The sequence below is a fragment of the Schistocerca cancellata genome, chromosome 5, assembly GCF_023864275.1.
Source record: "Schistocerca cancellata isolate TAMUIC-IGC-003103 chromosome 5, iqSchCanc2.1, whole genome shotgun sequence".
Lineage (NCBI taxonomy): Eukaryota > Metazoa > Arthropoda > Insecta > Orthoptera > Acrididae > Schistocerca > Schistocerca cancellata.
Window position 1 is genome coordinate 503455723 of NC_064630.1, and position 25327 is coordinate 503481049.

The 25327-nt window shown below is 39.3% G+C and overlaps 1 protein-coding gene across 2 annotated transcripts in view; it reads right to left on the reverse strand.

The window, feature by feature from the left end:
• Positions 1 to 25327, reverse strand: part of LOC126188985 (F-actin-monooxygenase Mical) — a 550752-nt gene that overhangs the window by 77674 nt on the left and 447751 nt on the right. The window contains exon 26 of one of the 2 annotated variants that reach the window (XM_049930776.1): positions 16198 to 16230. The exons of the other annotated variant lie outside the window; for it this stretch is intronic. Coding sequence (XP_049786733.1) covers positions 16198 to 16230 — 33 coding nt within the window. The remainder of the gene's footprint in view (positions 1 to 16197; positions 16231 to 25327) is intronic. 2 annotated transcript variants of the gene reach the window in all.

Genomic DNA, 25327 nt, shown 5'->3' on the forward strand with positions numbered 1-25327 from the left:
TGTACACTGCACGTCTCCAGCTCTGGTACCTGTGTGCCACATGCCTCTGAGTCTCTAACTACCTGTCCCCAAGCCCTTCTCCTGCTTCCTGCTTCTTTATCCTTATATCCAACCCACCTCACCCACTCCACCTGCTGAAGTGCAATCCAGGCACTGTTTGTCTAGCCAGCGCAATATAGAAGTAGAGACGTGTGTGTTTTTTTGCACTCTTATCTTGTCAAAGAATTTCTTCCACAGGCTACCAAACTTTTCATTCTCTTTTCTGTCTGCCTGCCTGTCAATGACTCAATGCTTCTACCATTTGATGAGTGGTCTTCTTTACTCCTACATTATTTACATTCTGCTAGATCTTTCCTACTATTCAATGTTTTCATTCATGACATTTACCTACCAAGAAACAACATATGAATCCATTATTATAATTAAAATTTCCAAGTAATATTATAAAGAGGATAAGACTAAGAGAAAAACCATTATATGGTACACATATCCAACATATTTCAAACATGGAACTTCAAATGTGTAGTAATTGTCCCTCAGTACCTTAAAAAAGTGAAGATCTGCTGTACAACTGGTGTACTGTGAAAGGTTATCCCAGAAAATATTTCATTATATCTGGTCACTCACCATTCACAAGACAAATATTTTGTACACAGTCAGATGCTTTACAATGAAGCACCATTCTCAGTACCTATAGACAGCTGGAATGACAATGATACTACGGGATTTATTGTTTTTAGTTCTATTCAATGCCTTACAATTTATGAGAATTTATTTTGTTTTGTGATAAAATCTTTTCAAGTGGTTCTTATTGTGATTAGTCAGTTTCCTCATTTCACAAATGTGTTACCAAACGCCACGGTGAGCAACCCTACCTAACTGAATTCTCTACACCAGAAGACAAAGCTCTCTTTCACTACCTATCCCACTTTCTCTTATTCTCTGTAGCCTGTCTGTAATTGTATTCATCCTTGCGTACTGTTATGAGAAATTGCACTGAAAGACATGTCATCTTTCAAATTAAAGAGGCCTTATAAGATACTATTGGCCAGAAAGTGTGTAAGCTTTTCATCCACTACAGAATCACGTCATACAGGCTTTATCACTTATTTCTTCTGTGGGAGTCAGTTTCTCACACTCAGTTGACCCATTTTTTTGTTTCAAATAAATTCACTAAATGTTAATATCTTGGCTTCAGCTGTATTAGATAAAGATGTGCAACCTAACAGTGAAATATGAAAAGTTGTGCCACACTGGGAGTCAAACCCATATTTCCTGCTTATCACAAGCAGTCATCTTAACCACTTTGGCTATCCATGCACATCTCCCAGTGTGACCCAAACTTCCATGTCACATTATCTACTCCTTACATCATAGACCCCTGCATTCATCACTCAATGCTCACAGCTTTACTCTGCATTTCCACACCAGTAAGAACCAGACTATGAGGCATCGAGACCCATGATATTATCATCTTGTGTTCTCAGAGTAAAGCTATGAGAATTGAGTGATGAATGTAGGGACTATGGTATAGGGATGTAGACACTGTGAAGTAAGGAAGCTTGGGTTGGTCTGGGAGAAGTGCAATAAGCGGGAAATATGGGTTCGAGTCCATACCGTACAATCACCTAACACAGGTGATGCCAAGCTATTTACATTCAGTGAATTAATTTCAAAGTGATTTCAGATGGCTGTCAATCATAATTAATGTCTGTTCATACAGACATGCAAGTTTTTTCTCTTTGTCTTAATTTTGTGACTGATACATGACGGTGAATAGTAATTATCTGGAGCACATTATTCATTTCAACTCCTACCAAAGTATCACATCTTCAATTTCACCATGAGCTTACTTCCAGTCAAAATGTTTTACAAACAGTTTTGAATATGGTGACATAATATTGCTTACTCTCTTATTTATTTATACTTAGAGTGTTCACAATAGAGCTTTGTCAATCTTCAATAATAATTGAATTCCTCAGAGTATTAAGCCAATTAGAACCATTGCCTTACTATGTTACTACAAATAAATAAATAAATTAAAAAACACTAACTTCTGATGACTTAAGAAAAGGTTAATGCTAAATAACAAATAAAAAAACATTCAGGTAGGTATTCATATACAAGAAAAGATGGAAAAGAATTATCCGCAGTACCTTGGATATACAAGAGGAAGAATATAACAGTAACTAAACTAAGTGAAAATCACTAGGGAAAGTGAGAGATAATCATATTAAAATATGGGAAGACTTCGTAAGAAGTTGTTACATTTATAATGGAATAATAATCAGCAGTCTTTCTATGCTTTGTGTAGCACTAAACACCCATTTAACAGCGAATCTGAGAATAATGAGACCACATGCGATTGAAAAATCACACAGCATGGAAAGAAATACAAATCAAGACAAAAGAATATCTGCACTTTCAAACAGAAGTCTAATATGATTTGTGATCACCTGGCCATGAGCACATAAAGGAAAAGTGAGACAGTGTACAAACATGGGCAAAAGTAGGTGTAAACAAGTATAGCAGTGAAGCACAATTCAGGCGAGGGTAATAAATGTCAGGCAGCAGATGGAAATGGTAAACAGTAGCCCCTATTTAATAAGGATATTTAAACCATGCAAACATTTCAGAAAACACTATGTGACTTACCACAGACCTCAAAAGACTAGCTATGGAAAGTACCACTGTTGCACTTACATTAACAAACATTTTCCGAACACCTGATGGACAATTTTTTGAATCTCTATGCAATTGCAGCATTAACGAAGCAACTGAAAATGATTGCAAGACAAAGATATTCTGAAAACGGTTTGGCATTATCATTCAAGGACAATTCACACTAAAACCAAAATAGCAACAGGAAAACAATTGTTTAACCAAACTGGGGTTCACACAAGTTCATAAGAATGGGATAATGCATTTGGAAATCTCTCTAGGTGATAAAGATGGTATGTTATTGTGTCCACAAATTGAGTGACATGAGCTCAGAAACTTTCATGTCCTGAAAGCACTGAGAGAGAAAGCTCATGGTTGTGGTAACTGAATATCGAGAGAAAAAATAACAACAAAAATTGTAGCTAAAACAGAAAAATACTATGCCAACAAAAAACTGAAATAATGAGAATAAAAAACAAACATCATAGTATTTTATTTTTCACAATTAATACCAGTAATGTTATCATGTCAGGTCATGCTAAGACGTCAAACACAACTATGCACATGTGGCAAAGGAGGCTATAGCACACCATCACACTGAGAACCAGAGCGAGAAAGAAATAATGCAACAGTGAAATGACATAACCGCAGTGGTAACACAAAGCTAATGAGTATCTGTGACAGCTACTCAGTCATTAAGGTAGCTGCAGAGATTTAACAGCATTACTAAAAACTGGCTGCTGGGGAAACTATATCATATCTGAAAGGCAATGAAACAGAGAGAACTTCTAAATTGCTGCTGGAAAAATGAGGAGAGGAGCGTGGAACAACAGTACCACTGTAACACACAAATATTCGAGACTAGTAATGAAAGCTACATACTATAAATAACAGGGGAATCGCATTTTGTTAATAAAGTCTTTTTATTAATTCAATCCAGTCCTCTGCACTAATAATATATTGTAAGGGATCTCAGTATCACTAAATATCAAAAACTAAACTAAATTATATTGAAAAGAAAGTGGACTTAAGGAATATACCATTGTGCCTCTACAAAACATTGAAAGAATGGTACCTCTCCCCAGCAGAACTGCATTTTATCGCTGAACACAAAGTGACACCATTCATCAGTAGCCCATGCCTCCTGAACACAGGAGCACACCAAAGGCAGCCATATGAACTCTTGTGTAAATGGAATACTCCAGCAGCTGTTAGTGAATCATTGCTTGGAATCCATTACTTGTTCTCAGATGGTAGGCACAAATGAGAAGCTTCTGTAACGTGCTTGGTGCACAAGATGGTGATTCTCCCTAGTGGTGGTCAGACATGGTACACCAGGACTTTTGATGACGACAGTACCTACCCTCACATTCCTATGCAGTCAAACATCAGGCCACTGTCACATCCGAAAGCCCCAAAAATCTGGATATTACACAATTACGAGATACACAACAAGGCCCCCTTTGTTAGGTACTGATAAGACTGCTTCACACGAGTACATGACATTTCTGTGACTTTTGCAGTGACCACTCAACATCCGACAATGTTCATGCTTCTTCTGTATCTTACCAAGTCTGGTACAACACTAATGCACTCTGGTAGCCATACTATTTGTCAAAGAAAATTGCAGCTTTAATTAGTTACATGCCTGCTTATGTTGTGTATATGTACAAAGTTATATCAACATACAACCATGTCGTACTGGCAGTTAATTCATTTTGTCAGGCAGTTTATTCCAACAAATATCTCAAACATTCTCTGCACAGTACCAACAAATCACAGTGCTATGTGTTAGTGATTTCTATACGTCGTGTCACTCACTATACATTAACAATGATACATCAGGGATTTCAAATTCTGCCTCTAATTCATTTACATCACTAGAATAAAATTGAGGACCCACTAATGGAAACAATTCACTATGAAAATAAGACATTTATTTTGTTAACAGAAACACATAACGCTCATCCTGTGCGTGCACTATATTTGAACAAGGCCTTCATCCAAAAGCGATAAACAAATCTGCTACTCAATGTCTCAGATTTGGCGAGTAGTAATCAGTCTTACTATTCATATAATATTCACCAAAAAGTATAGATTGCAACTGTGTTAACTTCATAATAAATAAACTTGTGCTTTAATCAACAAGAAACTGTTGCAGTTCTGTATCTACAATAATATGTATACTATCTACCCTGCCTAAATGAAACTTATAATTGTGAGATTGCATATGAATATACTCAATGCAATAGCAAACTACACAGAAACCTTTTTTCTCCAGAAAACAGATAATATCATCAATGAATTACCATCAAAAATGTACCTGTAATGAGCATGGTATTAACTGTCTGGGAGCTTAGAGATTGGTTCAACAGGTCCATCTTTACAGCATTAAACACATTTTAAGACAGCACAAAGGAATAAGACATAAAATTTATATTAACAAAAATATTCAGAACCAAATGATACACACTATTAATTCAGTTCATAATGCTACAAATGATGTATGTACAGCTGCTGGAAAGCATTACTTAAATTAATAAACAGATTTAATACACACAAAAAAACATTCAAAAGACACTACCACAGTCAGCATACAAAAGACAGACCAGTGCACATTCTGTCAAAAAGAAACAGAAAGCAGTTAATACTTTACAAGAATATATACTGTGCAGGAAAAATTTACTGCTGAAGTAGTACACAAAGTAATACAGAAAAAAAGGGAGATTAGAAAACATTGTCACACAGTGTTCTGTTGGCAACAGATGAAGACAGAACCCTTAGTCCACATGCTCAACAACTGTTGCAAACAACCAAATACTAGTGACTTGCCCAAGAAGTAGTAGTACTGTGTCACTGATATCAAATAATAATAATAATAATAATAATAATAATAGTAATAATAATGAAAAGGAAGATATCTAACTGAATAATACTCAATTACTGTTCTTATATACTGTTTCATTTACATAACTTTACTGATTTCAGTTAACACTATCAGCTGTCTACATACAGTAAACGTTAACAAACCTGTATAATATCAGCTGCAATGTTAACCAGAATTTATATTCCCATGTACAAATGGAAGAGTCCCTTCTTAAATTCAGGAACAACTAACTACCTTTGGCTACAATTTGTATTTTTGATTCATTCTGCATAACTTTTCTTTAACATCAGTGGCCTTCAGCTGATAAGAGTTCTATTGACATCTGCTGTACAGCCAGCATTTTTGGCACAAACTGGATGGGGAACATGAAATGGAAAGATTACACAGGCTCACTCATAGGTAAATCAGGTGGCAGACTTCAGTTCATTGATAGGATACTAGGGAAATAGTATTTTGCCACTCATCCAATGAGTCACAAGTTCGAAGTAAGTAACATAACAGAGTAGAAAATGCATGCAGTCTGAAAATACTGGCATCGTGAGGGAATATCCAAATAGTAATAATGTTGAAATGAGCATCGAATTTTTGGTATTCCATAAAACAGAATGTTCAAAAACATTCTTTCACGTGATGTCGTCCCCAACTTGTGCTTTTTATAATCAAGTACTACTTATTGTATTCAGAATAATTATGATTGGAGTGTCACAGAGGAACAGAGTTGTAGGACTCATTACAGTTATAAATTAATGGTGTGCAAAAATTAAAATATTTCAATACACACCAGCTAGTGCAACACAGTGAGGAAACATTTTTTTTTTTATTGTTTCCACTGAAGCACAATTATGAAAAGAAGTATTTTTTTAATAAGATTTTCTATTTACTGTCCACTGAAACTGGAATAAGGATGCAACTGGAATAAGGATGCACAGTAGATACAAATGACAAACATAGTTTAATTTTTAACTTCTGGAATTTGTATTGTTGGAGAAACGCACATAAACTGAAGAGGAAACAGATGGAATGCAGGATTTCTGAATTACTTTCACAGGTGAAATCTGTTGATGATCTTCAGGTGAAGATGGAGGTAACACTGCTACTTGGCTCACAACCTGAGATATGAAATATGCAGGTCATGAAAATCGAAAGGTATTTGCAGATGGATTGTTAGTAATTAATGAATTTGTCCTATACATTGTAATAAGTTGGGTGGAAATGTCAACATTTCAAAATTTATTTTATGATGGTTGGTTACTTGGATGATTAGAGGCCAAACTACTAGGGTATCAATCCTTTTTTCCTCAGACACACAGGTCCACATGACTCTAGATCAGAGATTGCCTTCTGCGCAAACCCAGGGGAAGAAATGACCAAGTCTATGAAGGGTCAATGAAGGCAAGATAAGAAACAAGAACAAGAAAGTGAGGCAGAGCAAGACATGTAGGCAAGGTGCCCTATCTAGGGAGCAGCTGGAAGCAGAGCCTAATGAGGGGGGATACATCGTCCAGCCGTGCCACTTACTGGAGGTACTCCACTCAGAAATTGCCTGGGAAAGACTAGCAACATGGACAGGGCGAGAGAAGCACAGAGACACAAAAGGTGAACAAGTATGACAGACCACATGAGAGGGGGGAAAGAAGAGTAAAAGAGCAGGTAGGATGAGGACTGGGCTAGACAACCAAACCTACACAGCCGCTGCCTGCTCTGGGCAGAGGAGGCAAGAGAGTGTTCTACCAACCCCCTCAATCAGCCAATAAGGTTCAGTGGCCCTTCCTTAAAGAGAGTGGTAAAAATCCCTTCATGAATCAAAAGTAAAACTAAGTCAGTCACTGAAACATTGTCTCCTAACACCAGGCTAGTGAGTCAGGGAGGTTAAGAGTCCACTGCAGGGTGGCTAGGTTGGGATACTCCTGCAAAATGTGGACAACTGTTAAAAGGGACCACAATGACAGTGGGGTGGGTCCTCATCATGGAGGAAATGACCATGAGTCAGTCAAGTATGGCCGATGTGGGGGTGGCAAAGAAAGGTAGAGTCCTTGCAAGAGGCATACTTGGAGGACTTACACAGACTTGTAGTCTCCTCTATCAATGGTAGTTTGTTTCATGAAGTAAGAATGAACCATTCCATACTCCAAATTCTTAAAACTAGGCATAATACCGATTGGAGGTCTGTTTCTGGAAAACAGATCTCAAGAATTAGTTTAGTGGTAGCCAGTTTGGTCAAGCTATCAGCGAGTTCATTCCCTGGGATCCTGATGTGGCCCAGGGTCCAGATTTGGTCACTGAGCATCCACGTTGTTCGAAGGCATAAAGAGAATCCTGACTAGCAATAATGATCAAGGGATGGCAAGTGTAACACTAGTTGAAAGCTTGCAAACTGCTCAAGAATTCACTGCAGATGAGAAAGGATCCATCAAGAAAACCACTCAATGGAGAGGCAGAGGGGTGGAAGGATAGCAGATGTATAAGCTTGCTGCACAGAAAGGAAGTAATTCTGCAGAGGCTGGGGGCCTGTGGTACCAAGTACGTGCTCACAAAAGGAGCCCACCTGGTGGGCTTCTATGATGACTACATACACTAGATATGAAACAAAAACTGCATTTTGCGGAAATGTAAGCTTGGTAACTGAATAAAGGAAACACATAAATGACCTGCCAATGACTTTTGAGAAAGGAAGAAAGATAAGCATTAACATCCTGTCAACAATGAGGTCATTAGAGGTAAAGCACAAACTTGGACAGGAGGAAGACATGGAAGAAAACTGTCTCCTGTTCACTGCAAAGGATACATTACCTCAATCAGTTTAGAGAAAAGACAGAAAATGTAGAGCTAGATGGGTACTTGAACTTCATTTTTTCCGTAAGTCCAACGTCTCGACCACTGTACCACCTTCCTTGACCCCAATAACTTTGAAATACTACTACAATGTGTGTGTGTGTGTGTGTGTGTGTGTGTGTGTGTGTGTGTGTGAGAGAGAGAGAGAGAGAGAGAGAGAGAGAGAGAGAGACCAGATCATCACTGCATCACTGAATAAGCCCTACAACTGGTTCACAGCAAACAGTTTAAGTCTCAATCTCACAAATATAACCTGCGGAACACAAAAAAATTGGTGCTCACACAGCAACAGAAAAATTAGCTGTAAAACTCCTTGGATTCAGATGGATAAAGTATTAAAAATAAATAAACTACACATGAAGCTCAGTCTGATATTTTGTAGTATAAATCTCTCTCTCTATATTGACTTGAAAACAAAGGTGGTAATTTATTTTGCACATTTTCGCTCTTTGTGGTCATTTGGAATTACCCGCTAGAGCAATGCAGCCACATTAAACGAAGAGTTAATTCAGAAAAAGTGAACTGTAAGAATGCTGTGTAAGACAGATAAATGAACATTTTCCAGTGGCCTCTTCAAATATCTTTGAGTTTATATACTCACTTCTCAGTACATTTAATTAATAATGCTACTTTTTGCTGATAGTAAACCACTCTCTAACAGAATTTTGTTATTGGATTAATCAAATACCCTCAATACATAAAATTCCAGTTGCTATTATTTTGTAATTATTATATGGATCAAAATTATCATATATTTTGAAAGGATTTCAAAAGGGCTGACCTTAATGAGACAATTTGTTTTTCATTCTGAAACATTTCTGCATATGCAGGACATTCACACAGCCACTTCTGACCACCTCTTTCCTCCCTCAGTCAATTTTTCATCTCTAATTCACACCACCCCTCACCTGATCTCTCCATCTTCATCATGGTCTTCTTCCAGATTCTGTCCATTCCAAAGCTCTTACCGATAGTCTTTCATTCCTCATTCTTTTCATATGGCCTAACCATTTCAACCTATTTCCCTTATATCTTCGTTTAGGAGATTTCTTATCCTGCCTTTCTCATATCACCCATGATACCTTGTAGAAAGAATATCTCTGAGATTTATATTCCAGTCATATCTTTCTTTGTCGATGTCCAAGATTTTGATCACAGCTCAAATTTGGTTGGTAATACAACTTATATATAATGATTTCTGCTTTGCCAGGTATTTTCCAATTGTTAATATGTCAGATACACAAAAATAAAGTTCTCAACAATTTTCTACCCTCTCCAAAGTTTCTTGCTTGATTTTCCTCTCCTGGTTAGCTTACTTCCTGGACATTTACAAACAATGCATTTCTCTAATAATTTTTTCATTACAATTTACATCAACTATTTTTTTTTTTGCTTCATTTTTCCTGCTGAAATTCTTTACCTCACTTTTTGTTAAGCTTATTTCCATCCCCGATTCTTCAGTTACCCTCCACAAGGTATTTAGTTGTTGTTCTGATTTCTGTTCACTGACTTCCCCTATCATCACATTTTCTGCATATGCTATATAATTTTTGTATCATATGCTATTGATCCTTGGCAAACTTTCCATATGATGTTGGCAATGACTGCACTGGTGAGGAGAAGAGGAAATGTGTGTTGGACACCGACCATCTAGTGAACAGTAAAATATTAAGACAAGGATCCATGAACAATAAAATCATGGAAACAACTATATACACAGAATGTAACTGTTGTTGTTGTTGTGGTCTTCAGTCCTGAGATTGCTTTGATGCAGCTCTCCATGCTACTCTATCCTGTGCAAGTTTCTTCATCTCCCAGTTCCTACTGCAACCTACATCCTTCTGAATCTGCTTAGTGTATTCATCTCTTGGTCTCCCTCTACAATTTTTACCCTCCATGCTGCCCTCCAATACTAAATTGGTGATACCTTGATGCCTCAGAACATGTACTACAAACCGATCCCTTCTTCGAGTCAAGTTGTGCAACAAACTCCTCTTCTCCCCAATTCTATTCAATACCTCATCATTAGTTATGTGATCTACCCATCTAATCTTCAGCATTCTTCTGTAGCACCACATTTTGAAAGCTTCTATTCTCTTCTTGTCTAAACTATTTATCGTCCATGTTTCGCTTCCATACATGGCTACACTCCATACAAATACACTCCTGGAAATTGAAATAAGAACACCGTGAATTCATTGTCCCAGGAAGGGGAAACTTTATTGACACATTCCTGGGGTCAGATACATCACATGATCACACTGACAGAACCACAGGCACATAGACACAGGCAACAGAGCATGCACAATGTCGGCACTAGTACAGTGTATATCCACCTTTCCCAGCAATGCAGGCTGCTATTCTCCCATGGAGACGATCGTAGAGATGCTGGATGTAGTCCTGTGGAATGGCTTGCCATGCCATTTCCACCTGGCGCCTCAGTTGGACCAGCGTTCGTGCTGGACGTGCAGACCGCGTGAGACGACGCTTCATCCAGTCCCAAACATGCTCAATGGGGGCCAGATCCGGAGATCTTGCTGGCCAGGGTAGTTGACTTACACCTTCTAGAGCACGTTGGGTGGCACGGGATACATGCGGACGTGCATTGTCCTGTTGGAACAGCAAGTTCCCTTGCCGGTCTAGGAATGGTAGAACGATGGCTTCGATGACGGTTTGGATGTACCGTGCACTATTCAGTGTCCCCTCGACGATCACCAGTGGTGTACGGCCAGTGTAGGAGATCGCTCCCCACACCATGATGCCGGGTGTTGGCCCTGTGTGCCTCGGTCGTATGCAGTCCTGATTGTGGCACTCACCTGCACGGCGCCAAACACGCATACGACCATCATTGGCACCAAGGCAGAAGCGACTCTCATCGCTGAAGACGACACGTCTCCATTCGTTCCTCCATTCACGCCTGTCGCGACTCCACTGGAGGCGGGCTGCACGGTGTTGGGACGTGAGCGGAAGACGGCCTAACGGTGTGCGGGACCGTAGCCCAGCTTCATGGAGACGGTTGCGAATGGTCCTCGCTGATACCCCAGGAGCAACAGTGTCCCTAATTTGCTGGGAAGTGGCGGTGCGGTCCCCTACGGCACTGCGTAGGATCCTACGGTCTTGGCGTGCATCCGTGCAACGCTGCGGTCCGGTCCCAGGTCGACGGGCACGTGCACCTTCCGCCGACCACTGGCGACAACATCGATGTACTGTGGAGACCTCACGCCCCACGTGTTGAGCAATTCGGCGGTACGTCCACCCGGCCTCCCGCATGCCCACTATACGCCCTCGCTCAAAGTCCGTCAACTGCACATACGGTTCACGTCCACGCTGTCGCGGCATGCTACCAGTGTTAAAGACTGCGATGGAGCTCCGTATGCCACGGCAAACTGGCTGACACTGACGGCGGCGGTGCACAAATGCTGCGCAGCTAGCGCCATTCGACGGCCAACACCGTGGTTCCTGGTGTGTCCGCTGTGCCGTGCGTGTGATCATTGCTTGTACAGCCCTCTCGCAGTGTCCGGAGCAAGTATGGTGGGTCTGACACAACGGTGTCAATGTGTTCTTTTTTCCATTTCCAGGAGTGTACTTTCAGAAACGACTTCCTGACACTTAAATCTATACTCGATGTTAACAAATTTCTCATCTTCAGAAACGCTTTCCTTGCCATTGCCAGTCTACATTTTATATCCTCTCTACTTCTACCATCATCAGTTACTTTGCTCCCCAAATAGCAAATCTCTTTTACTACTTTAAGTGTCTCATTTCCTAATCTAATTCCCTCAGCATCACCCGACTTAATTCGACTACATTCCATTATCCTCGTTTTGCTTTTGTTCATGTTCCTCTTATACCCTCCTTTCAAGACACTGTCCATTCCGTTCAACTGCTCTTCCAAATCCTTTGCTGTCTCTGACAGAATTACAATGGCATTGGCAAACCTCAAAGTTTTTATTTCTTCTCCATGGATTTTAATGCCTACTCCAAACTTTTCTTTTGTTTCCTTTACTGCTTGCTCAATATATATATTGAATAGCATCGAGGAGAGGCTACAACCCTGTCTCACTCCCTTCCCAACCACTGCTTCCCTTTCATATCCCTCGACTCTTATAACTGCCATCTGATTTCTGTACAAATTGTAAATAGCCTTTCGCTCCCTATATTTTACCCCTGCCACCTTCAGAATTTGAAAGAGATTATTCCAGTCAACATCGTCAAAAGCTTTCTCTAAATCTACAAATTCTAGAAACGTAGGTTTGCCTTTCCTTAATCTAGCTTCTAAAATAAGTCATAGGGTCAGTATTGCCTCACGTGTTCCAGTATTTCTACGGAATCCAAACTGATCTTCCCCGAGGTCGGCTTCTACCAGTTTTCCAATCATCTGTAAAGAATTCGCGTTAGTATTTTGCATCCATGACTTATTAAACTGATAGTTCGGTAATTTTCACATCTGTCAACACCTGCTTTCTTTGGGATTGGAATTATTATATTCTTCTTGAAGTCTGAGGGAATTTCGCCTGTCTCATTCATCTTGCTCACCAGACGGTAGAATTTTGTCAGGACTGGTTCTCCCAAGGCTGTCACTAGTTCTAATGGAATGTTGTCTACTCCCGGGGCCTTGTTTTGACTTAGGTCTTTCAGTGCTCTGTCAAACTCTTCACGCAGTATCATATCTCCCATTTCATCTTCATCTACCTCCTCTTCCATTTCCATAATATTGTCCTCAAGAGCATTGCCCCTTTATAGACCCTCAATATACTCCTTCCACCTTTCTGCTTTCCCTTGTTTGCTTAGAACTGGGTTTCCATCTGAGCTCTTGATATTCATGCAAGTGGTTCTCTTTTCTCCAAAGGTCTCTTTAATTTTCCTGTAGGCAGTATCTATCTTACCGCTAGTGAGATAAGCTTCTACATCCTTGCATTTGTCGTCTAGTCATCCCTGCTTAGCCATTTTGCACTTCCTGTCGATCTCATTTTGAGACGTTTGTATTCTTTTTTGCCTGCTTCACTTACTGCATATTTGTATTTTCTCGTTTCATCAATTAAATTCAGTATCTCTTCTGTTACCCAAGGATTTCTACTAGCCTCATCTTTTTAACTGTTTGATCCTCTGCTGCCTTCACTATTTCATTCCTCAAAGCTACACATTCTTCTTCTACTGTATTTCTTTCCTCCGTTCCTGTCAATTGTTCCCTTATGCTCTCCCTGAAACTCTGTACAATCTCTGGTTCTTTCAGTTTATCCAGGTCCCATCTCCTTAAATTCCCACCTTTTTGCAATAACTAAGCACCTCATTATTGTACAGGAGGATGATAGCACTCAAGTACATTATCTTCTCAAACACTTTGGAAAGTGGTGTGAACAGAGGGACTGCCATTAATTGTAGGCAACAATGCTTCATAAGATGCATAAAAATGGCATATCTGAATCGAATTAGTCAAATTTCCTAATTAACAGCATATTTAATATGTTACTAAGAACACTGCATATTTAATACCTGTGTTTGTTTTGTATGTGCATGTGTGTGGGGGGGTGTAAAGAATAGTTTTTAAAAAGCATACAAATTTATTAAAAAATATGTTAAATATATAGTTGACATTGGGCTCATTGTAGACTTCACTCCCGTCAATAAATTTAAGCTGCCTCTTAAGTCTTCCATTCTTTCACTATTAAAAATCTTTATTTTTTTTATCTGCTTCTAAAGTGGATAGGAAATAAGCCAAGGTTGTTGATGAAAATTTCCCAATCATGCACTTGGAGGTTGTATACTGTAGCAATTACAAGGTTCCTTTTCTTCCATATAAGATCACAAGCACATGCTTCTATAATCTGGTCTTACTTGTTACTATGCTGTTGTACTTAATGTATGTCTATAATTTTACCTAAAAAAGGTGTTTCACATGACCCAAATAACCAGAAAAATTTGCTTTGTTGTGATGACAGCCCTCCTCCCTCCAATTATGCCTTCTGCTAATGGATGTGACAATTTGTGTTTATCCTTCCTATTCCAGTGTAGGTATGGGAAGTTGATCTTCACTTTGCTGTTGTATCCACTGGAGAACCTTCTCAGCTTTGTGTTTAAACTTCTTGCAGCAGAGGTATCACAAGAGTAAGGCATTATTAACATAGCAGTATGTCATTAATTTGTTTCCCATGTTACCCTGCCCCATGTCTCCATCTTGGATCATAAATAATTTCTGTGTATGATTGCCTACTATCTTACCTCTTCCATTTCTTTGTGGAATATACTTCTGGTTGAGAAGGTCTGAAATTAATTTTGTTTGTGGTCATGAAGCCACAGATAAACCTCCAATCTGCTAAGTATATCATTTCTCTATTTTTTACATAACTTAAAATCTCATTCCTGGATTTATTTACAAGTGCAAAGTTCTTAGAAGTATGAAAAATAGATGAATACTAACATTATTTAAAACAGACAAGAAACATCTAATTCCCAGTGGTGCAATAAGATCAGGTGATGATGGACTGAGAGCTACACGAAAGAAACTTTTCACATGAGTGGTTATGCCAACTCACAGAATCACAGTTTCTGAGCAGCAGGTAATTCACATAGCTCTCATAAAACACTATTGCATGATCAGAAGGTTGGAGTTTGGTGTGAGTGTCTGCACATCACATTATTGGTCCCATTTTCTTTCATCAGACAATGACTTCGGTGTGTTACATTGCCAACATTTTGAAACCATTTCTGGCAGCATTGACAGTGGAGGAACAGATCTACAGTTACTTCTGAAAGGATGAATCAACTGTCCATACAGCTGGCCAAACCTTGGAGCACATTCACACTATCTTCACACCAGACAGAATTGTTAGCTGAGGTTAGTCTGGTCATGGACCTAGCTGGCCACCCAGGTCACCTGATCTGTCAGTGTGCAATTACTTTGTGTGGGGAGGCCTCAACGTATAAGGTGTATCAGAACAAAGTCTTCAAGAACTGCAGCAGGACATTTTGGATGAAACTGCAGTAATTCCAGTAACTTGCTGAACAGAACACAAAAGTGCCAAGAGATGAATGGTGGTCACTTTAAACATCTGCCATAGTCAGGTTAGTACTGTATCTCCTTTCCTCTGCTGCGATTCTTTGTACCGTGGAACTCAGTTCTCTGAGCCACTTTTATTTTTCCCCACCCTGATAAGCACATATCACTGTCTAAATTATACCTTCAGCATTTTAGTTAATTTTTCTCATCTTTTTCCAATTTCATTAAGGCACTCTTCCAAACTATGCAGAGCTGAACACAGGAGAAAAATAATGTGAAGAAATAACTTTAAACGTGAACATTTTAGCTTAGGTTGACTGACTCTTACGAATACCAACTGAAAATACAAATTACTACAGACAGGCATTATTACACAATGTGACCGCTTGAAGTAATCTGTAACATTAATTGATAAGAATTATTAAGAATTAATTTGTATTATTAACTGGTAAGAATTATTGGACTTCAGCACACAGTACATCTTCAATGAATTCATTCACTTGAGCAGTTCATATAAATTCATAGTGATATGGTAATGGCATGGAATTTGAAATAATAACAGTTTAAGAGTTGTGGACTCAGGTCTCCAAAAGAAGACACATTTAAATTATTATGGTGGTCTTATTCTCCGATTTGGTGGCAATGGATAGTGATTATCTTTAAAAACTGAAACAACAAAATGGGCAAGTCAGTAGTAATTAGTGGCTTAGAAAATTATTGGTGAGACAGACAGTATTTTCCGCAAAGAGACTATGCATCAAAACACAGCAAAGACATGCAAAAACAAAACACAAGAGGCATCATCAAATTTTATGCTTACATCTGAGTCATCCGAGCATGAACTATAGGCCAACTGCAAAAGAAAGAGAGTTTTGCTGTTTTAGAACATAAAACGCAAAATGTAAAATTTAAAGACTGCAGACAATTAAAAATTCTGCCTTGAGATGAAAAAATCAGATTACAATATAGCCTGTTGATGCAAGAAACAGAAAATTATCATTAATGTAACATAAAAAAATTGATTTCACAAAAGGGACACTTACACTCCCCAGGTCTAAGTTTCCTGGAACTTTAAATGTGTTAATGCAGATTTGTTGAATATTGACATTTTAAGACCATGGCTGTGAACAAAATACAAGTTGATTCTTACAGAGGAGAAAACAGTAACCAGGACTATTAATAATGCTATTTATTTACACAGAAGCACTGTTGCCAGCTTTGAACTGACAATTTCATCTTAAGATGGCTGTTCACAATTGCATTATATTTTCTGTTGTTTACATTAGGTGTCAGCTGCAGGAAAAAAAGATGTGCTGCCTATTTTACTGTAAAAGTAATTAACAATAAATGATAACAACGTAAACAAATCCCTATGATAGAACAGTTTTAGTTTAAGGTTTCTTACATTGAAATTCCTGTATCATTATGTTGCACTGTTGACTGCTCGCATTCACAAAATAGTAAAAACTATATACAAGGGTATTTCAGAAAGTAAAGATACACTGTACACCAGAGGAACAGAAGAGTTTTGCTGAGGAAGTTGGCAACACTGGTGTTAACCTTGAACAGCTAGCTTTCTCCTAGCAGTTGTTCGGCAGTTGAACGTTGCTTCTGGTTCGAGTAGGTCGTGTTTAAAATGACTGCGCCGATTCAGAATCCCGCCAAATGCGAAGTGCGCTCCATCATACATTTTCTTCATGCAAAAGGTTAGCGACCAGCAGATATTCACAAAGAAATTGTTTCTGTTTATGGGAATGGTGTTGTCATTTCTCTGAAGGTAGGACTGATGTTCATGACAAACAAAGAACAGGTCGGCCATCTGTGATCTTTGATACCCTTCTTCGGAGAACGGAGGAAGCAATTCGTGAGAATCGACATCTCACATTGAAAGAATTGCATCAGATCATACCGGACATGTCAATGACAACTCTTTATGACGTTGCGACTGTCAAGTTAGGGTACAGGAAATTGTGTGCGTGCTGGGTTCCAAAACTGTTAACGGAAAAACACAAAAAGAAAAGGATGGGCATTGCACTCAACTTCCTCACACGCTATGCTGAAGCAGGTGATGAGTTCCTTGATCACATTGTGACGAGACATGGGTTTATCACCATACACCTGAATCCAAGCAACAATCAATGCAATGGCACCATTCAAATTCACCAAAAGCCAAGAAATGCAAAACGTCAATTTCAGCGAAGAAAATCATGGCTTCTGTTTTTTGGGACAGACAAGGCATTCTTCTTTTGGAATTTATGCCTCCTGGAACGACAATTAATGCTGCTGCATATTGCCAGACTTTGAAAAGTCTTCAAAGGGCAATTCAAAACAAACACAGGGGAATGCTGACAAGTGGAGTCCACTTGCTTCATGACAATGCTCGGCCTTACACAGGGCTCGTAACCAAAGCACTACTCAAACAATTCAAATGTGACGTATTGGACCATCTACCATACAGCCCGGACCTTGCGCCCACCGACTTCCATGTCTTCTGTTATCTGAAGTCACATCTTGGTGGAAAATCATTCCACAACGATGAAGAGATCAAAGATGAAGTTGAAATGTGGTTCCTACAACAGGTGGCAACCTTCTATGACTGTGGGATACAAAAGCTTGTGGACCAACTTAACACATGTTTGGATGACGGGTGTGATTATGTCGAAAAATAACAAATAATCCAGTTATGAATATAAATAATTCAGTTAATAAGATGTAACTGACATTTTCTAAATAAATGTTCTATTTAAGGACTGCGAGCCATTATATCTTTCCTTTGCGAAATGCCCTCGTAGTTTTTATTATTTTGTGAACACAAGCAGGTAACAGTGGAATGTCATGATGCAGGAATTTCAACACAAATATGGTGTCCTTAAACTGAGACAGTTCTATCTTAGAGACTTGTTTACATTGTTAGTTAAGTTACTCTTAAATAGGCCATTTCTCATTGTTTTTTGCTGTACAGTACCATCACCCCTAGGAACTTTCACCACAAGGGAGAAAAACAGTCGCAACTAATGTAAACAACAACAAAAAATGTAATCTAAAAGTGAATGGCCATCTGGAGATGAATTTGTCAGCTCAGTACTAGTAATGGCACTATGCATGTAAATAAATAGCATTATTAATGGAGGCTGGTTGGTGTTTTCTTTTTTGCAAGATTCAACTTGTTATTAAAATCTGTTTCTCCACAAAAATGATACATTTACATCATTGATACTTGTACAGAACTTTCACTGGCAGAGAGGAAAAGGAGTATGGGCAACAAGAACATAAAACGATCACAAACAATAATTCTGGGATTCAAGATACCTTCACTGGTGTTCAAACACAGGTACAGGAAAGGAACACGGAGGAAGATATAACAGGGAGGAAGAACAGCATACAATTCTGGACCATTAAAAAAGCACAAGATGTATGACAAGAACCTATACTACACTCAATATTTTTTTAAAAACGTCAGTGCTAAAATGTGTGTGTATTTAACCCTCGGGCGGGCACACCTGTTTATAATGTGCACCAACCAAAAATAAAATGATTTTGCACGGTTCCATTTTTGTTCCACAACTGCAAAACCATATCCATTCCTTCATTGTTACTTCAGGTATCACAGTGATAAATTATGTTCTCATATGTCCAAGTGAGCAGCAGTAATATAAAAAACAATCGAGATAGATGAGAGAAAATTTATGATCTGTGAAAAAAAAAAAAATTACCCTGATCACGAGCTAGCAACATAATGCCACATTGAGGCAGTTGTCTATGGGATAATTAGTGATTAAATAAGCAGCTAGCTGGGATCCGATGCAAATGGGATCTGATGCAATTGCACTGCTTAATGCTACAAGTGGGTCATTACTGTCTCTGTAACACCTATCCTTGGCAACAGAGTGCTATAGTGAAAATTTATTTCATCATTGTTTAATGAAACAGTGGTTTAGCTTATATTATGTAAGTTTATTTTTGTCATTTTTTAAATAAACTAGGATTAAACAGCGATTTTGATCATATATGTTTACCTTGGTAACATAAAGGAATCTATTCTACACATGTGAACAAAGTGCGCCGCACGCCCGTTCATGTTATGAAAAATGGCACCCCTGTTTGAGAGTTAATTACTGTTTTTAACAGTGCTATGAGTAAAGACAACAGCTCATCGTACAGTATAAGTGTAGATAAATAGATAAACACATAACCAACAAGTTAAACTCTAAATTGTGCTGCAACAAAACCATTTCCAAATTTAAAGAGTAAGTAACATTTTTAAAAGTCTATTTCACTTCCCCCTCAGAAAAAAGATTCTTAACTGTCTTTCATTATCATACACATTTTGGTTTATAATTATAGGCCTATGCACCCTCATTTATATTGTTCTCTGAGCAACCTCCCCTCTGCCCTCTTTCTGCCCCACTCTGTAACTTGTATGCAATACACAATTAGCCTTGCCTGGAACTGAGCGAGTGTTGTCTGCAGTTATATTTCTACCCTCTTCCCTTGCTTTTCCACAGTATTCCTAGGCCATACCCCTACCTTTCCTTTGCCTATACTATGTTCCTTGCATGCTCTCTTTTCATTATAATATCAAAACACTTTCTCAAATTCAAAACTTACGTACCCCATCTGGTTGGAATATTTTTGTCAATTCAATACTAAAATCTGTTACCAAAATCCTTCAGCCAGATATAACATACAAATACATACATCAATGAAAGTAATCATTTTTTGATAATTCTTTAGATGAAAAATCTACTCACTAAGCAGCATCAGGAGAAAATACATGTGAAAGTTATGGAAATGTGTAAGGTTTGGGAGCCAGTGGCTCCTCTTTCTGACACAAGCATTCAAGGGGAAGTGAGAGAGATGAAGGAACTCTTCTCAGTTGCTAAATATTGCCACACTTTATCCTTCATCCCTCTTCCTTCCCCTTCACAACTCCAGCGAAAAGAAGGAGCCACTGGCTCCGATAGCTTGCACATTTCCTTAACTTTCATTTGTTTTCTCCTGCCGTTGCTATGTGATTACATTTTTATCTTTCACGTTACGTTACACAAAAACATGTTTCTTAAAACATGTCACTTTACTTTTTGCAGAATAAAAAGGTTTTACTTAGAGATTGTTTTTCAATGGAGCAAAAACCAATGGTACAACAATGGTATAATGGTGAAAAGAACTTAAAAGTGAAATAAATTTTTATGACACCGTCTGCCAACAGAATTTTATATGTACTTACTCAGACAAAGATATAAGAATGATGATGTTACTGAAACATTACTTGTTAGGCATTTTGAGGACTGGTACATAGAGTCTACATGTCCTTCATTGAGTGCAGTTGTATATTTTAACAGTAATATTTTATCTTAGAACAATTTTACATAACATGAAATATCTTACAGAAAAATAAATTCAACAATACGAAATAAGAAAGATTGCCATTCATCACACAGAGGCGGCACCCAGGAACATTTAAAGTATGTTTAAAAGTAGACTAAGCAATCAGACGAAGTCCTTCTTTAGTGTATAAACACACACACACACACACACACACACACACACACACACACACACAAATGAGCTGATGCATGGCATGGCCACTATTGCCTCCACACACTAGAGCCAGACTGTGGAGACATCAGATCGTGCGTGTGTGTGTGTGTGTGTGTGTGTGTGTGTGTGGGGGGGGGGGGGGGGGGCGAGATGTGCATGTACGAATGTGGTTGTCTACCTGAGAAGAAGAACTTTATCCATTAGCTTAATTTACTTTTAAATGTAGCTGGTTGCCGCCCAGTGCTTCCTCTACATGGTGAGTAGAAATCTGTTCTATTTCATACTGCTGTTATTCCACCGTGGATTTTCGATTTGAAAAATAAATTCATTAGAGTCACAAGCATCAGTTTTACAAACATTTAAGGATGGATGGTAAAAATAACATAAGATTAAAAGAACGACATGTTTATACAGAACAACACAGTTAGTAACAGTGTGATGTCAAAATGGAGGACAATAAGTAACTATAGAACAAAATTTATATTTATTATCATTTAAAGGCAAAAGAAACTTCAAAGGAAAAAAAGTTGTAACTCCAGCTCTACTTGAAATGGTTTGAGAACCTTAATGAATGCAAACTGTAGTAGAGAGTCTTTCGCTAATAACTGACTAAATACAATGAACTACTGTTGAACTATGGTATATTTGAGAATGATGTTTTTTTCACTTGTTTCTAGGTATTAAGAAGTGAAGCACTTAGTGGGGTTTTGACTGTAAGCTCTGACAAAATATCCAGTCCTATGCATGAAGCCTTTCAATCTGTCGTGTTCAAAACTGCGTAAACTACTTTCATTTCAGAATGACGACTCCCTGCCTAGAACCAACAAATGCACCAATGTAAATCTCTCCAATAAATGGATTTTTTTGATATAATAACATAAATCCAACAAAGTACACTGGATGGTAGATGCTCCTTGATATTACATACCATGTGACTAAGAGAGAGAGAAAGATCAAAGCCATAGGGAGGGCCCTACAAAACAAAAGTAATAAAACACCTTTACTCACAAATATGATAAGACACAGTAACCAACCGTCACTGGATTTTTTTTAAGTTACCAAAAGTAATGGGCTAATACTTTCAAACAACTCATCGATTAAATGTAAACTAAAAATGAAAAAGTCAAAAGGAATTACAAGATGACAGAGGGTATATTGTGTATTTTCGTTTGTTGAGTGCCACAAAAATGTATTTTCTGCTATAGTATTGGCTGTGATCAGCATTTGCACTTTATATAATTTTAGGGGTAGTACCCTCAATCAAATAATGATTCACCCAAATTTCAGGGTATAACAATGTGAATAAAACAATGGAAACCCCAAGATGGAATGTAACAGTATTATGAACTCTGGCTTCAGCTGCCAGAAATTGTGGTCATGCGTGTGTGATGTGTGTGCACCTGTGTTGTCTGCATTCAATGTTTCGTTTTATAGCACAAAAACAACTAGGGTCATAACATGCCCACGTCAGAACTGTAGAGCATGAAGACAAAAAAGGAGTTAAAAGAGACTGCATGTAGAGCCCAAGTGACGAAAGGTAAGACAACTAAAAACAGGTACTTGAAGAGAGTACCATAAAATATGCCACAGAGAAACAGATGACCTGAACTGAAGATTAAATGTGCTTCGCCATATTGCTACGACAAATAAAAGTAAAACGCATTTGACATCCCACGCGTCATTTGTTAAAATGGCCAATAACTTAGACGGCAGGAAATGGCAAACCATCAAACGATGAGGGCAATGAGCACAAAGTGCTATGGAAGCAATACTTAACAAATGGCGATGGTTAAAAAGACAGTACCCAAGACGCAACCTAGCTAAAATGATCTCATGGTGAGAGGGCTCAGAGGAGGTCTTCCAAGCTGCTGGGAGAGGTTAAATTTCCTGGAGCTTGTTCCCAGGAAGGGAGCACCAGTAGTGACGCACAAGAAGACAGCACGTGCTGGCAGATGGCAACACAGAGATCATCAGATGGAATGAAAGAACTAGCGGGCTGAGCTACCTGAACTGCAGCCTCGTCAGCAGCGTCAGCAGCCTCGTTTCCCATCAGACCAACGTGACCAGGAACCCAAATAAACATCACAGTAGCTCCACCAAGAGTGAGCAAATGACAGTTTTCCACAACCCGTTGCACTAAGGGCTGGATGATGTATAGCACACAGAGGCTCTGAAGGGCACAGAGAGTTAGAGTAGAGGACGCAATTGTGCAATTGAAAAGCCTGTGCCTCCGGATGTACTGCGTGGCCCGATACAAGATGAAGACCTCTGCTGTAAATACTGAACAGTGCTCCAGAAGCCGATACTGAAAAATGTTGGTGCCAATTATGAAGACATAGGTAACACTATGGTCATTCTGAGAGCCATCTGTGTACACAAAGGTACTATTATGAAGTTGTGTGTGAGGTCGTGAAAATTATGGCAATAGAGCAAGGCTGGAGTAGCGTCCTTAGGAAGCGAATGAAGGCCAAGGCAAACACCGGCCACCGTATGAAGCCATGGTGATGACAAGTTCAGACCCATCAGGAAAGTGGTAGGTAGTGAAGTTAAGCTTCTGGAGCAAGAGCCGAAAGTGAAATCCATGAGGTAACAGAGAAGAGGGATGGAGCCCATACTGGTGATCAAAGGAATCATCAAAGAAGGAGGCATAGGATGGCAGGCCAGGCATGGCAGACAAATGGCATGTTTACCTACTGAGGAGGAAGTCATGGCAGTATGGCAGCAGTAGTTCAGTAGCTTCTGCATACAGACACTCAACTGGGCTAGTGTAAAAGGTGCCAGTGGCCAAATGGATGCCATGATGATGGATTGCATTGAGGCAGCATAAGATGGACAGATGTGCAAATGCATAAACGAAACACCCATAGTCTAGTTTCGAACAGACAAGCACTGGTACAAACGGAGGAGGGTGGTCCTATCTGTTCCCCTGGAAGTACTACTGAGGACATGTAGGACACCGAGGGCCACGTACAGCGGGGGACTAGGTAAGACATATGGGAGGACCAAGAAAGTTTCCTATCGAGCATCTACAAAACTTAAGGATGAGACAGATAATGTAACATACATATTAACAACTCGATGGAAATGACATTGCAGAAGTATATTGACAGAGATCTCATAGCAGCACAGAGAGAGCTGGACTTCACAGGGCACAGATTCATCATGGCTACAGCACCAAATGGAGCTCGCCCTGCAACATGAGGCAGTGGAAGGAACAGGGGAAAAAATGTGTGTCAATCAGTGAGCAGTTATGGTGAACTATGGTGGTGGTCTTTACTTTATTACAAAATGGCCTGGAGACAACATTTGGATGAATTTCCACGGGGAAGGATCATCAGGAAAATGGAAGGAGAATGAAGCATGACAAATATAGGGAAGAAGTTTGGTACTGCTCACAGCACTGTTTTACATGCATGGGGAGTGTTCCAAACCACAAACACTGCTGCTCAAATAAGAGGAGGTGGTAGACCACATTCAGCTAAAGCACCAGATGACAGTTAATTGTGCAGCAGGCAAGAAGGGACACACATCAAACAGTGGATGCAATTGCAACCATATTTAAGACAATTACAAGGCATGCAGTCTCACAGTCCACAATGGCATGGCGATTGCATGGGGGTGGTCTGTCTGCCAAATGACCAATACGTTCTTATGTTGACAGTCACAGATTGGTGGCACCATTTGAGATGGTGCCAAGAGTATAGGGATTGGACCAATATGGAGTTCTTGTCAGATGAGAGCAGCCTCAGTCCAAGCAGTAATTCTGGATGCACTCTCATGTGGTGAGAGGTGGGAACATGTAATGCACCCAGGAACATTGGCAAACATGATCGTTTTGGTGGTTCAGGTGTTATGGTGTGGTAGGCTTAATGTTGCATTGGCACAATGACCTCCAAAAGTTTCAACACAGTATACTTACTGGTCAGTGTTATTGTGAGACTGTATTCCCCTCGGGGTTCAATCAGTCCTGACTTCATTTTTATGGGTGACAATGCACGACTACATCAAACAGTGCACATGGAGGAGCTCTTGGAACAAGAGGATATTTGACCTATGGATTTGCTTGCCTGTCTCCCGAACTTAAATCCCATCGAGCACTTGTGGGCTGCATTGGGAGCAGAGAGTGCAGCATATCCAAACGCACCAAAATCATCCACCAGGTGTCAATTGCACTGGTGGAGGAATGGAATGCCCTGCCTTAAGAACTCTTAACCAACCTTATGGCCAGCATGAGAGCATGCTGTACTGCATGCACTGCTGTCCGTGGTAATCACACACCCTACTAGGAACCATCTCCCACGTTTTGTAATGCCCAGGGGACCATCATAAATTGTGGTGAATTTCAATAATGTGTCAGTTCTGTTCATCTAATTGCGAACTCCTTTCAGTTGTCTTCTGTGCTATACTGT